The sequence below is a fragment of the Euphorbia lathyris genome, chromosome 1, assembly GCF_963576675.1.
Source record: "Euphorbia lathyris chromosome 1, ddEupLath1.1, whole genome shotgun sequence".
Lineage (NCBI taxonomy): Eukaryota > Viridiplantae > Streptophyta > Magnoliopsida > Malpighiales > Euphorbiaceae > Euphorbia > Euphorbia lathyris.
The window spans coordinates 38,669,360-38,681,624 of record NC_088910.1 but is presented as its reverse complement, the minus strand read 5'-3'; the positions used below and the strand labels follow the sequence as shown (position 1 = coordinate 38,681,624).

The window sequence follows — 12,265 nt, the reverse complement described above, 5'->3', positions numbered from 1 at the left end:
CACTACAATTCTTGCTGAAAGAGATTAATGATTTAGTGAAAAGTCCACTTTTTGCCTAGAAGCAGCTTCATACTGAAGTAATGTTGAACCTTCATGCTCTCCTCTCTGGATGCTTTAAAAAATAAATAACTGTCATCAGCGAATAAGAGGTGAGAGATTAACGGGGCTGACTCGATAGCCATGAATTGAACCTTGTAGTTCCAACGCTTGCAAAGATGCCGATAAGCTTTCTGTACAAATCAGAAATAGGTACGGGAAAATGGGGTCCCCTATCTTAGTCCTCGTTGTGTGAGAATTGGCCCAATCGAGTGACTGTTGCGAACTACATAGTATTATAGTACTATTGTTTGGTATGTGCAGCATAAATTAACTCTTTGCTGAAAATCATAACATATCCTTTATTTTAACGGTTTATATTGAAATTGGACTTGTCTATTACACTTTAATAAAATTCAAGTACTAAATAAAATGAGGGACTAAACTGTAAAAAACAAAGCTATAGGGGTGGATTCGGCAATTTTCCTCAGCATGTTTCATCGGCCCATCCCCATCTAATGTAGCGAAAGTCGAAATCAGCCGGCGACGGAGGAAGATATTCCCTCATTTATTACGCAATAGTGAGTGCACACTGAAACACGGTGAAAGAGGCTGAGGAGTAATACCCTAATACCCTCTTGCAATCCAGTATCTACTTGCAATCAACAAGAAATTCAGAAATGGCGAAGTATGACGCTCCCACTGATTTCATCAACTTCTTAAATGCTTCTCCAACTGCTTTTCACGCTGTTGGTAATTTAATTGCTTCCTTCTTTCCTCGTTTTGATCCCCTCTCTGTTTGTTTCCTTACGATCTCAATTTTTTTTCTCCTATTTACTTAGATGAGTCCAAAAGGCTATTGATAAACGCCGGATATGTACAAGTTTCTGAGAGAGAAGATTGGAAGTTGGAAGTCGGGAAACGATATTTCTTTACCAGGAATTACTCTACGATTGTGGCTTTCGCCATTGGCAAAAAGTATGTAGTATTTTCTTCTTTCACCTAATTATTGATGTTGCAAAACAATTTCAAATTATATTCTTATTGCTGATATTGAGAGCTATCATAGATATGTTGCTGGCAATGGATTTTATGTAGTTGGAGCTCACACTGATAGTCCTTGCATTAAGTTGAAGCCTGTTTCCAAGGTATCATTGCTTTTGTATGCTCTTATTTATCATTGAAGTTTATAATAGGGATAAGGGCCAAATTTAACCCTTACAAAGGGAAATTCAGATTTAGCCCTAACTTATGAAATTGTGCAAAGTTAACCCTTTATAATATGAGCAGTTGGTTTATTTTGAGATTGAATAACTATCTGGATATGGATAATTTTGTTAGTTTTTGGCTTCGGTCTGAAATTGAATGGTTTGTTCAGGTTACAAAAAGTGGGTATTTGGAGGTTGGTGTTCAACCATATGGAGGTGGGTTGTGGCATACATGGTTCGATCGTGATCTGACAGTGGCAGGGCGAGTGATTCTAAGAGAACAAAAAGATGGTTGTGTTGCCTACTCACATCAACTGGTTAGAGTCGTGGAGCCCATTATGCGTGTCCCAACCCTGGCAATTCACTTAGACAGGTTTGATTGCCAAATTAATTGCTGTATTTACGTGATAGCTTATTTTTTTATGTGTTTATGCATTGAATTCTCACACATGATAGTGTTGTGGGATTTTTATATGATTTTTGTGGAAATAAGTTTAGGATTGTATTTCTTTCTTTAGCTGGAAAGGTTTTATGACCTTGTTTTACATTCTGTGAACAGGAATGTTAATAGTGACGGATTTAAGGTGAATACACAGAACCATCTTCTTCCAGTCCTGGCAACATCAGTTAAGGTATTATTCAGTGCAGTTGTTTTCTGTTCCTGTAATTATATTTATGGATGCATTTTGGATTGCTTATAGTACTTTTTCCCATTTTTTGCTGAAACTGATAGTAGTTAAATATAAAATGCCTATTGGGATTATTGGTGCTCTTATGAGCTATTTGTTAAATTGTTAATATCTGATAAACCTGTATGTAGAGGAGCATTTGTTTTATTTGTACATGTGTCTATCAGTATTTATTATAATTTGTCATTTTGGTTGTTGAAATAGAAATAATCGAAAACTTTTAAAGTGGAACTTATTCAATATGTTCAGTAGATGTTTCATTATATAGGATTCTTTTTTCTCCAAAATAAGTCTTGAACATTGTTTTGTTCTCAATTTGCTATATTTAAATAATTGTATTTTCAGTCAGAGCTCAATAAAGTGGTTGCTGAAAATGGTCCTGCTGGAAGTGGAGATCAAACTGAGGGGAAGAAATCCAATAAGGGCGCAACCACCAATAATTCAAAGCATCACTCAGTTTTACTAGAGGTTGGTTACTTATAAAGCTGAGGAATTCTTCTCTTTCCTTTTTCCTTTGCAAGGGCAAAAAGCAAGCTCTTTGGACTTGGATTTTTTATAATCACTGTATGTTCTGATGATGGAGACTCATTCTTCTTTTCTTTCTTCTCTTCTAGATAGTTGCAAATCAACTTGGATGTAAACCAGATGATATCTGTGATATGGAATTGCAAGCATGTGATACTCAACCAAGTGTAATAGGTGGTGCTGCCAAGGAATTCATTTTCTCGGGAAGGCTTGATAATCTCTGCATGTCATTTTGCTCTCTGAAGGTATGAGTTGTCATATAGGTAGTCATGGTGTTCTCATCATGTTGGTTTTGGGTATAATTTTGTTTCATTTGATAGTATCGTATGTATATGCTGGCTGATCATTATTGCATGCACTTTTTGATGTTTTTGACAGAACTTTGCTGTTCTTTCTTGAGTACACACTTTTTAGTGTCATCTCTTCTTTAAAAAGTATAAATCAAAGTGATTAATGTTATTATCTTCTCTTTTGTTGAGCTTTATTGCATAGACATGCATTATATTCTTGTTCCAGTAAGAGATAAGGTGTTGTTTTTCTCTACTGACTAAATTGAGATATCCTTCATTGATAGTATTTTCTACTACCTTTATTTTTTATTTGGAGTCGATGTAGTCATGTATTCTAAATTTGTTTTGTGCATTCAGGAGTAACATTTTAAATATTATAGTTGGTGATGGTCAAACAATTTGGATTATTTCTGAATAACATTTTGATGGCCTACTGAATTTTAGGCTCTGATAGATGCTACATCTTTGGAAAGTGATCTTGAGGATGAAAGTGGTGTGAGGATGGTGGCGTTGTTTGATCATGAGGAGATTGGGTCTAATTCAGCACAAGGTGCGGGATCTCCTGTTATGCTAGATGCTTTATCACGGATTACAAGCACGTTCAACTCAGATTCAAAGGTCATCCCTTTCTGATTATCCTCAGTTTATATTTAGTTAATGCTTTTATAAGATCGCTGATGTGGTTTGAGATTTCTTGGTAAATATTAGGATTTTAGCTCAATTTCCCTGATGAATGCTATAATATCTGCATACATATTGAACCCGCGCATAACATTTGATACAAAGTTGGATCTCCTAACGTTGTATTTTTCATCTAATTGTTCCACATAATCCCAGAATTTAACTTCAGTTCAATAATTATGCTTTCATTTATAAACATAATTATTGATGTTTGTTTCTCTTCTCTTCAGCTGCTTCAAAAAGCAATTCAAAAGAGTTTCCTTGTATCTGCTGACATGGCACATGCCCTTCATCCCAATTACACGGTACATTGGCTCAAGTATTTTACTAGTAAATAGTTTTTTTGTGGAGCCTGTCACCTCTAATCAGTTGCATGTTTAATCAGGATAAGCACGAGGAAAATCATCAGCCAAAGATGCATGGGGGGCTTGTGATCAAACATAATGCAAATCAACGCTATGCAACCAATTCAATCACTGCTTTATTATTTCGGGAGATAGCATCAAAGCATAACCTTCCTGTTCAGGTCAGTTCGTTTCCCTGTCTCTTTTTTTGTCTTCTTTTAAATCGAATTGACAAATGGTTTCATTCAACCCAGAACATTCCTGGTTCTCAGCTTTCTCTCTGCTCTGAATATTATGAAGGCTAGCAGTTTCATAAGCAATTTATTTCAAGCTGCTATATTTTCATTGATTCTAACTTACTTTTATTGCTCTATGGAGTCCAAAGTTTTCCGCTTTTGTTTTGTCCTTAAAATTTTTTTTCCTCAGCAAGGCGCCAAAAGCCACTTTTAAACAGCCTATTTCTTATAATGAAATCAATCTTTAACCATTTAAACATCAAAGTTCTAAGAACTTGAAAACTTCATACAGCAAAAGTTCTCTCACCACAAAACGAATGTATTGATAAGTCGCAAAATACAAAAGGACTGAGAAAACGAAAACAAAATGTAAGCTCTCATTTTCTTGTGATTTTGATTCCAGAGGTGAGCGAATTGCCATTGACAAAGAAGATTTTTCTTGAGTGTTTATTACAAGTGTGGCGGTAGGTTTGTGGCGGCCAGCGTAAAACTTAGCCACATCTTATGACATGAACCAAAATATATGGTTCATGTTAGCCAACCCCGAATCATTTCGGGACTAAGGCTTTATTGTTGTTGTTGTTTATTACAAGTGTGGTGAAACAACAAAATAGTCTATGTAGTAAAATTTATCTGGTGGAAGAAACTAACAAATGAGAGAAATTGCCAACAAATGCAGGATTTTGTGGTCCGCAATGACATGCCTTGTGGTTCAACCATCGGTCCGATACTAGCAAGTGGTGTGGGGATTCGCACAGTGGATGTAGGCGCCCCTCAATTGTCAATGCACAGTATTAGAGAAATGTGTGCTGTTGATGACATCAAGCATTCCTATGAACATTTCAAGGCATTTTTTCAAGAAATTTCTCATCTGGATTCAAAGATTACAGTTGACATGTAGGTCTTTCTCAATTTATCTTTTCCAAGTGATTCAATCCTCATAAAGACTTATCAAAATGATAGACTCTGGTTCTTGAATAAAGCTTTGTACTTTACTGATGGCTTTATCTATTATTCGTAGATTTTTTTTATGTCAAGCAGGTTAATAGATTAATCGCGTATTTATGCCTTTTACTTAGAAAACAATTCAAAGATACAAATTGCCAATGAATAAGTACTTGGGGAATCATTTTCAAAAAGTAGTCCACCAAAACTTTGAGAAGATAATGAAGAAGCAAAAATCAATTTAGATGCTTCAAGATTAAGTGAAATTTGAGGAAGAATTACTAGCTTAAATGTGAAGGAAATAATTAAGGGGCCATGAGAAACAATATGAACTTCATAAGAAATGCCATGAAGTAATGAGCGATGAAAATATAAAAAGGGATAATTATATCAAACAGGTCGTGTTCAGAACTTGACAGCCCTACTTGCATTCTACCAATGGATGAATTTGAGAATGAGTCTTTACTAGCTATAAGGACTATTGATGCAGAGGAAGCCAAAGAAGTAGCTGCCAATTGTTATGGCACACCAGTAGCATCACAAAAGTTGCAGAACAAAAGAAATAACAAAAGTTCTGACATCTTTATTTCATTGTCAACTCAGTTAAATATCTAAAACAACAGAAGATCGCCGGGCGTTTGCAGTCTATATGACAGGGAAGCAAAAGGATCAGCATGTTTAAGATACATTTGAGAACAAAAAATCATAATTTTTTTAAATTATCCATATTTAGTCAAGAGGGCTTCGTTTTCATGAAATGGCTTTCTGAACCTCAACTGTGACCTCTTTGGGAGGTTTCTCTGCATGGAGCTCTGCAACAACGTTCTTCTTCTTGTAGTAGTCAATCACCTACATTTCCAATGTTCAAAAAATATCAGACCTAAGAGTTTTAACTGAATGTGAGCAAAAGATCCTGGCAAGACATTGAAAGCAGAGCAGGTGCACCAGCAAATAGCACAAAAGTTTAATGCATGTTAAAAGTCTGAAATAACCATCAAACCACATATTAACCAAAATCATCACATGAAATACTGAGATTCAAGGTAGAAATTATAAGTTACAACTGGAAGATGGTGAGTACTGTTTGCAATGACATGTTATGGTACACTCCGACAAGAGAGCTGATATGTTCGTGATAATGCCAAATCAGACACTTGTAATGATGGGAAGCTAGAAATTTGACTGTTACGAAGACGAAATCCAGAAAACCTTAGGCCAAGCAAACATATAACAAATTATAACAAGTTGAAGGGATATCAAACTTCAATAAAGAATCCAAATTTCACCGAGTCCTTTAACATATTACAGGCAGTGTCTTATCATATATCATCCAACCTTGGTAAGTTTCAGTAAGAAGCTATTGATTGTAATCAGTAATTCTTTTAAAAGGGCGATAGATAATGTAAATTGACCATCCCTCTTAACCCAAAAAAGAAAAAATAATAATTCTGTGTGTGTGCTTAATTGTCTTCATCTGTCCCCTCTCTATCTTGTAGTGATTATAAGGGCATTTTCTTCTACACCGAAAACAACTGCTAGTTACCAGAACCCTCTTCAATTGAATACAACTCGAATTGATATCACCAGAAATTGTAAAAAGAATTGATAACATACCGGTTCAGTTTGCTTGTGGAATGCCTCCAGCCTTGACTTAAGAACTGCAGCAGTATCATCTTTGCGTTGTATCAATGGCTCGCCAGTTACCTTAGGAAAGAAAAACATTAGTTTGTTAACATGCATTTAGCTAATAAAAGGGGACACAAAAATGATGCATCTGACGCAGATAAAGCATAACGCATGCATCCGTGCAACATAGTGTGGACATGAAGTCTTCTTTATTGTTGACATGAAATTTCTAAAAACTAAATCCTACATCAAACAGGTACACTTCCTGATATTATGCTGCAACTACATAAACAGGGAACTATCTCACACACCTAAAATAGACAGCCCAAAGCCATTCAGGCCAAATGCATCAATCTAAAAAGACGGGTCAAGGAGTGCATACTCACTAGTCACCACCATGAACAATTCACAAGCTTACATAACAGACCATTTTGTAACTGGAATACATGATTAACGTGTTAAGCTAGGTAGCATCTTTTTCTTCCTACCAAGTATGCATTCACCTAAAACTAGTTATAACATTCTTTTAAATCCAAAATAAGTAGAAAAAGAATTAACAGGTTGGCTTACATCATCTACCCCAGGAACCTTGGGAGGTGCAAATTTGGTATGGTAGGTTCTACCACTCGAAGGGTGGATCCAGCGACCAGTAATTCTTTCCTCCAAAATAGCATCGTCAATTGCAAAATTGAGCACTTTATCAACTTTAGATCCCTGCTTTTCAAGCATCTCATCAAGCTAGACATAGCAAGAGGAAGTAAAATTAGGAGCGGGCACATGAAGGAATCAATCGGATAAATTATGCACTCAGACAATGAGAATGGAACCTTCTGTGCTTGGACCACGGTTCTAGGAAATCCATCAAGAATGAAACCTTTCTGACATGAAGGTTTCTTCATTGCTTCATCTATAATGCCAACAACTAAGTCATCAGAAACAAGTTCTCCCTAAGAAAGCCACAAACAATCCATTAGCATAATGCAGAGAAACTATGGTGACAAAGAATAAGATGACATCATAATAACAGTAAAAAATACTATTCATGAGGAATTTAACCTTGTTCATAGCCTCTTTAGCCTTAATACCAAGAGGGGTTTTAGCAGCAACTGCTGCTCTCAACATATCACCAGTAGCCAAATGACATAAGCAGAACTCATCCTTAATGATTGGTGATTGAGTACCTTTACCTGATCCAGGTGGACCTGCCAATCACAAAACTTTGGAATAAGATATATAAAAACAGGCCCATATAAAGGTAAAGAATGCATTGTCAGTTGCATGCCAATGAGCACAAGACTCCCAAATTAAATTAACAGCACCCCAGCAGTAAACTGCCAGGGTAGAAATATCATATTAGAGAACATGACAACAAAACAGTTTCAGGAAAAAAGAAAATCCATACAACTAAAAGAAATATAAAATTAAAAGAAAATTTCGGCTCATCCACTAAAATAATCAACACAGGAACTTTAAAAAGCTCAACTTTTTACTCCTCGGATGCTGTACTTTCCATAATACCTCTGGAAGTTGAATAGTTCAGTGTAATATATCCAAAGAGCTTGTTGTGTGCATCTAAAATAAAATAGCATGCTCTGAAAAAAACATAGTGCCTTGTTTTCCCCTATATTCTGAACTTCAATTTCAAAGCTGAGTTCTTCCATATTATTAAGTTTCAACTCGAAGGCTATTTCTAAAGTTACATACTTGAAGAATGTTAACAAATACATATAGCTCAGTAATATTAAAAATAAAATAAGAAAGGACAAATTGTTTTCCAATCTCTCCTCGAGCACCGTAAACCCTTCCACCCACCAAAAAAAAAAGACATGCTTCCAAAGCACAATTGTTCGCTCTTCCTCGATTCATCTCAGCAACCAAACAAAAGGTGAAGAAGAAACATATATAACTACCCACAACAAACACATCAAATTTTCGGATCTGAATGCACGGTGTAATTTTTTCAAAGAGCTGAATTTGAAAGAAAAAGAAATTTAGAGTCAATGTTATATGATGATATGCACGAGAGAGAGAGCGAAATACCGATGAGAATGAGGCGCTTGTCGGGCTTAGAAGAGCACTTCATACGGCGGAGGAGCTCCGTCATGAGATTCACAGATGGCACGTCTTCCAAGTTAGCCATTGCTTTGACAATTTTGAACTTGGAAAGAGCAAAGGGGGGGAATTTTGGTTGAACGGGTTTTGGTTTTGGTTTTGGTTTTGGTTGTCTCAAAACTGATAAGCAAAGATGGAAAATTTTCGGTCCTTCCGATGCTTCAGACTCAAGCAGCCACCCCTTCTTCCTCTCTCTAATTACTCTTTTACCCCTTTATTTCGTCTTTCTTTTTTTTTCCTCTTTCCCTACTCTTCTTTTTTTATTGAATATTTTTTATATTTCTAATTTAATTGGGAATGAGAGAAGCTCTAATTACCAATACATTGACCATAATTATTATATGCACAAAGGATTTATAATTTTTGACCATTTCATATTTGACATTTAATTTGTTTGACTTATAAATTTATAAATGACCTCCTATTTTGATGCACAACAGGTAAAAATGACCAGTCAACGTACCACAACAGATTTGACTAGTCAAAAAGTAAAAAAAAAATTGACTCATTACATATGCAATTACTAAAATACCTTTATCTAGGTCTTCTTCCTAAAATCACCATTAAAGTACTTTATCTTTTTCACTCTTACTTTTCATAAATCGAAACTGATTAGATTTAAAGAAACTGTTGTAAATCCAATTGTTTCCGTGGAAACAACAAATGGATTATCAGTTAAGGAAAAGAAAGATGAAGTTTTGGCTAATAGTAGAAGTAAGTCGACGGAAAATGTTGAAGAAAAGGAGTCGCATAGATATCGAAGAAACATATGGTGAAGAATTTTGTAGGGAAGCCAAATAGATAGGAAGTGATAGTAAGGCGTTTAAGGGGAGGTATAAAGTGGAGAGTATAATAAAATATCATCATTTGGGGGAGAAAGGTAATTTTGGGAAATCTAAATTATGGTATTTTAGTAATTGCATATGTGGCGGGTCAATATTTTACTTTTTGACTGGTCAAATCTGTCGTGGTGCATTGACCAGTCAAAGCTGATGTGGCGTGTTGACCGGTCATTTTTACTTGTTGTACACCAAAGTGTGAGATCGATCATCTATAAGTTCGTACATATTAGTGAGACAAATTGAAAGTTGTACACCAAAGTATGAAATGGGGTAAAGGTTGTACACCATTGATGAAATTTATCCGGCTAATTTCACATCAATTAAATTCGAATTCAATTAAACTTAGGTAATGTCTAAAAAAATCCATGTACTTTTACTTTTTGTTTAAAGGGGGAGTGAGGTTTTCGTTTGTGACCAAGAAATAACTGAGATTTTTTGCTTATTAAAAATAATGACCTAAAAATTAAAATGAGTGTTGATAACTTTAAAATTGTAAAAATCCAAAGGCTTGGTGATATTCTAAGATATTTTAATTTTGAGGTCATTTAGGTGTTGTTTGGCGAGGAGAGAGAAAGTGAATGTTTAAAGAGAGAAAGTTTCGAAAATGATGATTTTGGAAAATAAAAAATTTGGTTTCATGATAAATTTGATACTAAACAATTTGAATTCTTGGAATTTTTCATTTTAAAATCGTTAGCGGTTATTTTTATAGTGTTAAACTAAATTATCCTCGTTTTTAGCAAAACAAAAATCTCAGTTCTTGTTTGGATCAAAACAATTACAGGTACCAGTTTGACAAAACGTGAAAGTATAAAGGGTTTTTTAGATTTTACCCTTAAACTTATATAGCTAAACCCATAAGTAAACTCTTAAACTTTTATGAGAATCAAATTCAATATATCAGTATATATGTGTCCTCATTTTAAGTTATACCGGCCAACTGGGTGAAGGGGGAGCTGTAAGAATAAACATTCCTCATGATACGTGGACTAATAAGACGCGCTCTAACTTCTCTTTGGATCATGATCCTTCAATCACGTCTAAGATTAATGAATCTCGGTTTAGGTATATTACTGAATATCTAAAATACGTCTACCACTAAAAAAATGACACATATTCTCCATGGAATCTAAGGAGATCCCCAAACACATATGGACGGTTTTACCGTTGAGCTCCATATAAATAGCATGCAACTTCATCATGAAGATGCACACTGACTTATTGTAATTACACTCAATTGATAAGTACTTTATCCAATACTCTGCTAACTTAGGCATTTGAGTGGGGTCGTTTGTCAACGGACTCGTGATGATCATCTTTATATCTTACTTCAGGGATTTCATAACCACTTCAGACAACAAAGTACTTCCACACAGATTCCTTTATATCAAATTGGTGTGATGACTATGGATCAAAGCAAATAAGTGATCATGTCTCATCAAAATAATAGTACAAACTCATCATCATCACGACACATGCAGGATTCCAACTCACCAATTGATGCCAACTGAAATCCTTTAAGACACTTCTAAATCACTCCTGAGCTCGATAAAGCATATCAGCGAATGCTTAGGATCCTAGGACCAAGTCATCAGAACTCACTACAAGAAATTTGGTCTTTTATGATGCACAAATTTTGTAACGAAAACATGATTTTTCGTCACAATATAGAATAGGTGACAAAAAGTTACCGTCACATCGATCGTCACGGCATGAGCGTGGTATTATGTATATATGACAAATTTTCATTTTGTGATAAACAATTAAATTTTATATGATGGAAAAAACATGTGTCACTATACTCCTTTGCTTTAATGACACTTATTTTGTCACTATTGTTGTAAATGTTGCGTCACTTAAAACTATATTTCGTCATGAATAGTAAACATTAAGATGACATCATTCATATTTTGTCATTTAAAAATATCTTTAAAGTGACGAATACCAATATAAGCTTGAAATTATATGGTTTTAGTGACGTTGTCATGGTCATAATTTTTGTCATTTAAGATAAAATTTCGTCATGAATTTTTAACTTTGTAATTGACGAAATTCACATTTCGTCATCATATAATCATATAATATAGATAAGGTGACAAATGCCTATATCATACTAAAAATGTACAATTTTAATGAGAATGAGATATATCATCATAATTTCCACTCTAACAATTAATTGTCAATGAAAGTATTAATTGGTGACAATCGTATCACCATTAAAATATTGATCAACGATAAAATTCATTGTAGAATATTATCTTATAATAAAAAAATAATTAATATATACATTGTACTTGAAGGAATACATGTAGCAAATATAAGATTCCAATTTATGATAAAATTCGCAGAAAATAAAAACAAGAAGTTGTTAAAAAAAACAAGAAAATAAGGTAAGCTTTTAGGCTTCTTTTGTGCATCCTCATAAGCACTTTGAAGCTTCTTTTTTTCCATGAGGGGTGGACGACGTACATTATACTTGATGTTCTTGTGCATTACCACCCATTTCGGTCCCCATTAGATCAGTGAGAGTTCTTCCAAGAGCACTTGATCCAAATGAAGAAAAGTCATTATTTGGAGGAAGCACATCTTTCATTTGGTTAAAATGAGCTAGCAATTTCCCACTAGGTTGAATTGATCCAGAACCACCTCTACCCTGTAAATAAAATTAGGCTCCATTCATCACACCAATGAAACATGTTAAGCAACAACTACTACTATTCACATTAAGTTC

The 12,265-nt window shown here is 34.7% G+C and overlaps 2 protein-coding genes across 3 annotated transcripts; one reads left to right on the top strand and one right to left on the bottom strand.

Moving 5' to 3' along the window:
- Positions 1 to 562: 562 nt before the first annotated feature.
- On the top strand, positions 563 to 5,008 carry LOC136228895 (probable aspartyl aminopeptidase). Of its 2 annotated transcripts, none has more exons than XM_066017390.1 (11): positions 563 to 789; positions 879 to 1,014; positions 1,106 to 1,184; positions 1,415 to 1,617; positions 1,804 to 1,876; positions 2,279 to 2,401; positions 2,548 to 2,703; positions 3,193 to 3,366; positions 3,660 to 3,734; positions 3,815 to 3,955; positions 4,689 to 5,008. In XM_066017390.1, exons 1-11 carry the CDS (start codon positions 717 to 719, stop codon positions 4,908 to 4,910), a joined length of 1,455 nt encoding a protein of 484 aa, XP_065873462.1. In that variant the 5' UTR covers positions 563 to 716; the 3' UTR covers positions 4,911 to 5,008. The 2 variants fall into 2 exon arrangements, with proteins under 2 accessions (XP_065873462.1, XP_065873470.1); XM_066017398.1 differs by having other exon boundaries at positions 564 to 789; positions 1,804 to 1,870.
- A 509-nt stretch (positions 5,009 to 5,517) lies between these two features.
- LOC136228908 (adenylate kinase 4) lies at positions 5,518 to 8,869 on the bottom strand. The gene is made up of 6 exons (XM_066017410.1): positions 8,621 to 8,869; positions 7,637 to 7,782; positions 7,408 to 7,527; positions 7,151 to 7,318; positions 6,569 to 6,658; positions 5,518 to 5,803 (listed from the first exon to the last, which is right to left on the bottom strand). Exons 1-6 carry the CDS (start codon positions 8,718 to 8,720, stop codon positions 5,705 to 5,707), a joined length of 723 nt encoding a protein of 240 aa, XP_065873482.1. The 5' UTR covers positions 8,721 to 8,869; the 3' UTR covers positions 5,518 to 5,704.
- Positions 8,870 to 12,265: the final 3,396 nt, after the last annotated feature.

Bases quoted from the DNA above. Each gene is read 5' to 3' on its own strand.
- LOC136228908 (XM_066017410.1), bottom strand. From the start codon at position 8,720: ATGGCTAACTTGGAAGACGTGCCATCTGTGAATCTCATGACGGAGCTC. The intron at 7,783-8,620 runs GTATTTCGCTCT...TGTGATTGGCAG, and splicing joins CAAGCGCCTCATTCTCATCG to GTCCACCTGGATCAGGTAAA. The intron at 5,804-6,568 runs GTATGTTATCAA...TTGGAAATGTAG, and splicing joins TCCACAAGCAAACTGAACCG to GTGATTGACTACTACAAGAA.
- LOC136228895 (XM_066017390.1), top strand. From the start codon at position 717: ATGGCGAAGTATGACGCTCCCACTGATTTCATCAACTTCTTAAATGCT. The intron at 790-878 runs GTAATTTAATTG...CTATTTACTTAG, and splicing joins AACTGCTTTTCACGCTGTTG to ATGAGTCCAAAAGGCTATTG. The intron at 3,735-3,814 runs GTACATTGGCTC...ATGTTTAATCAG, and splicing joins CCCTTCATCCCAATTACACG to GATAAGCACGAGGAAAATCA.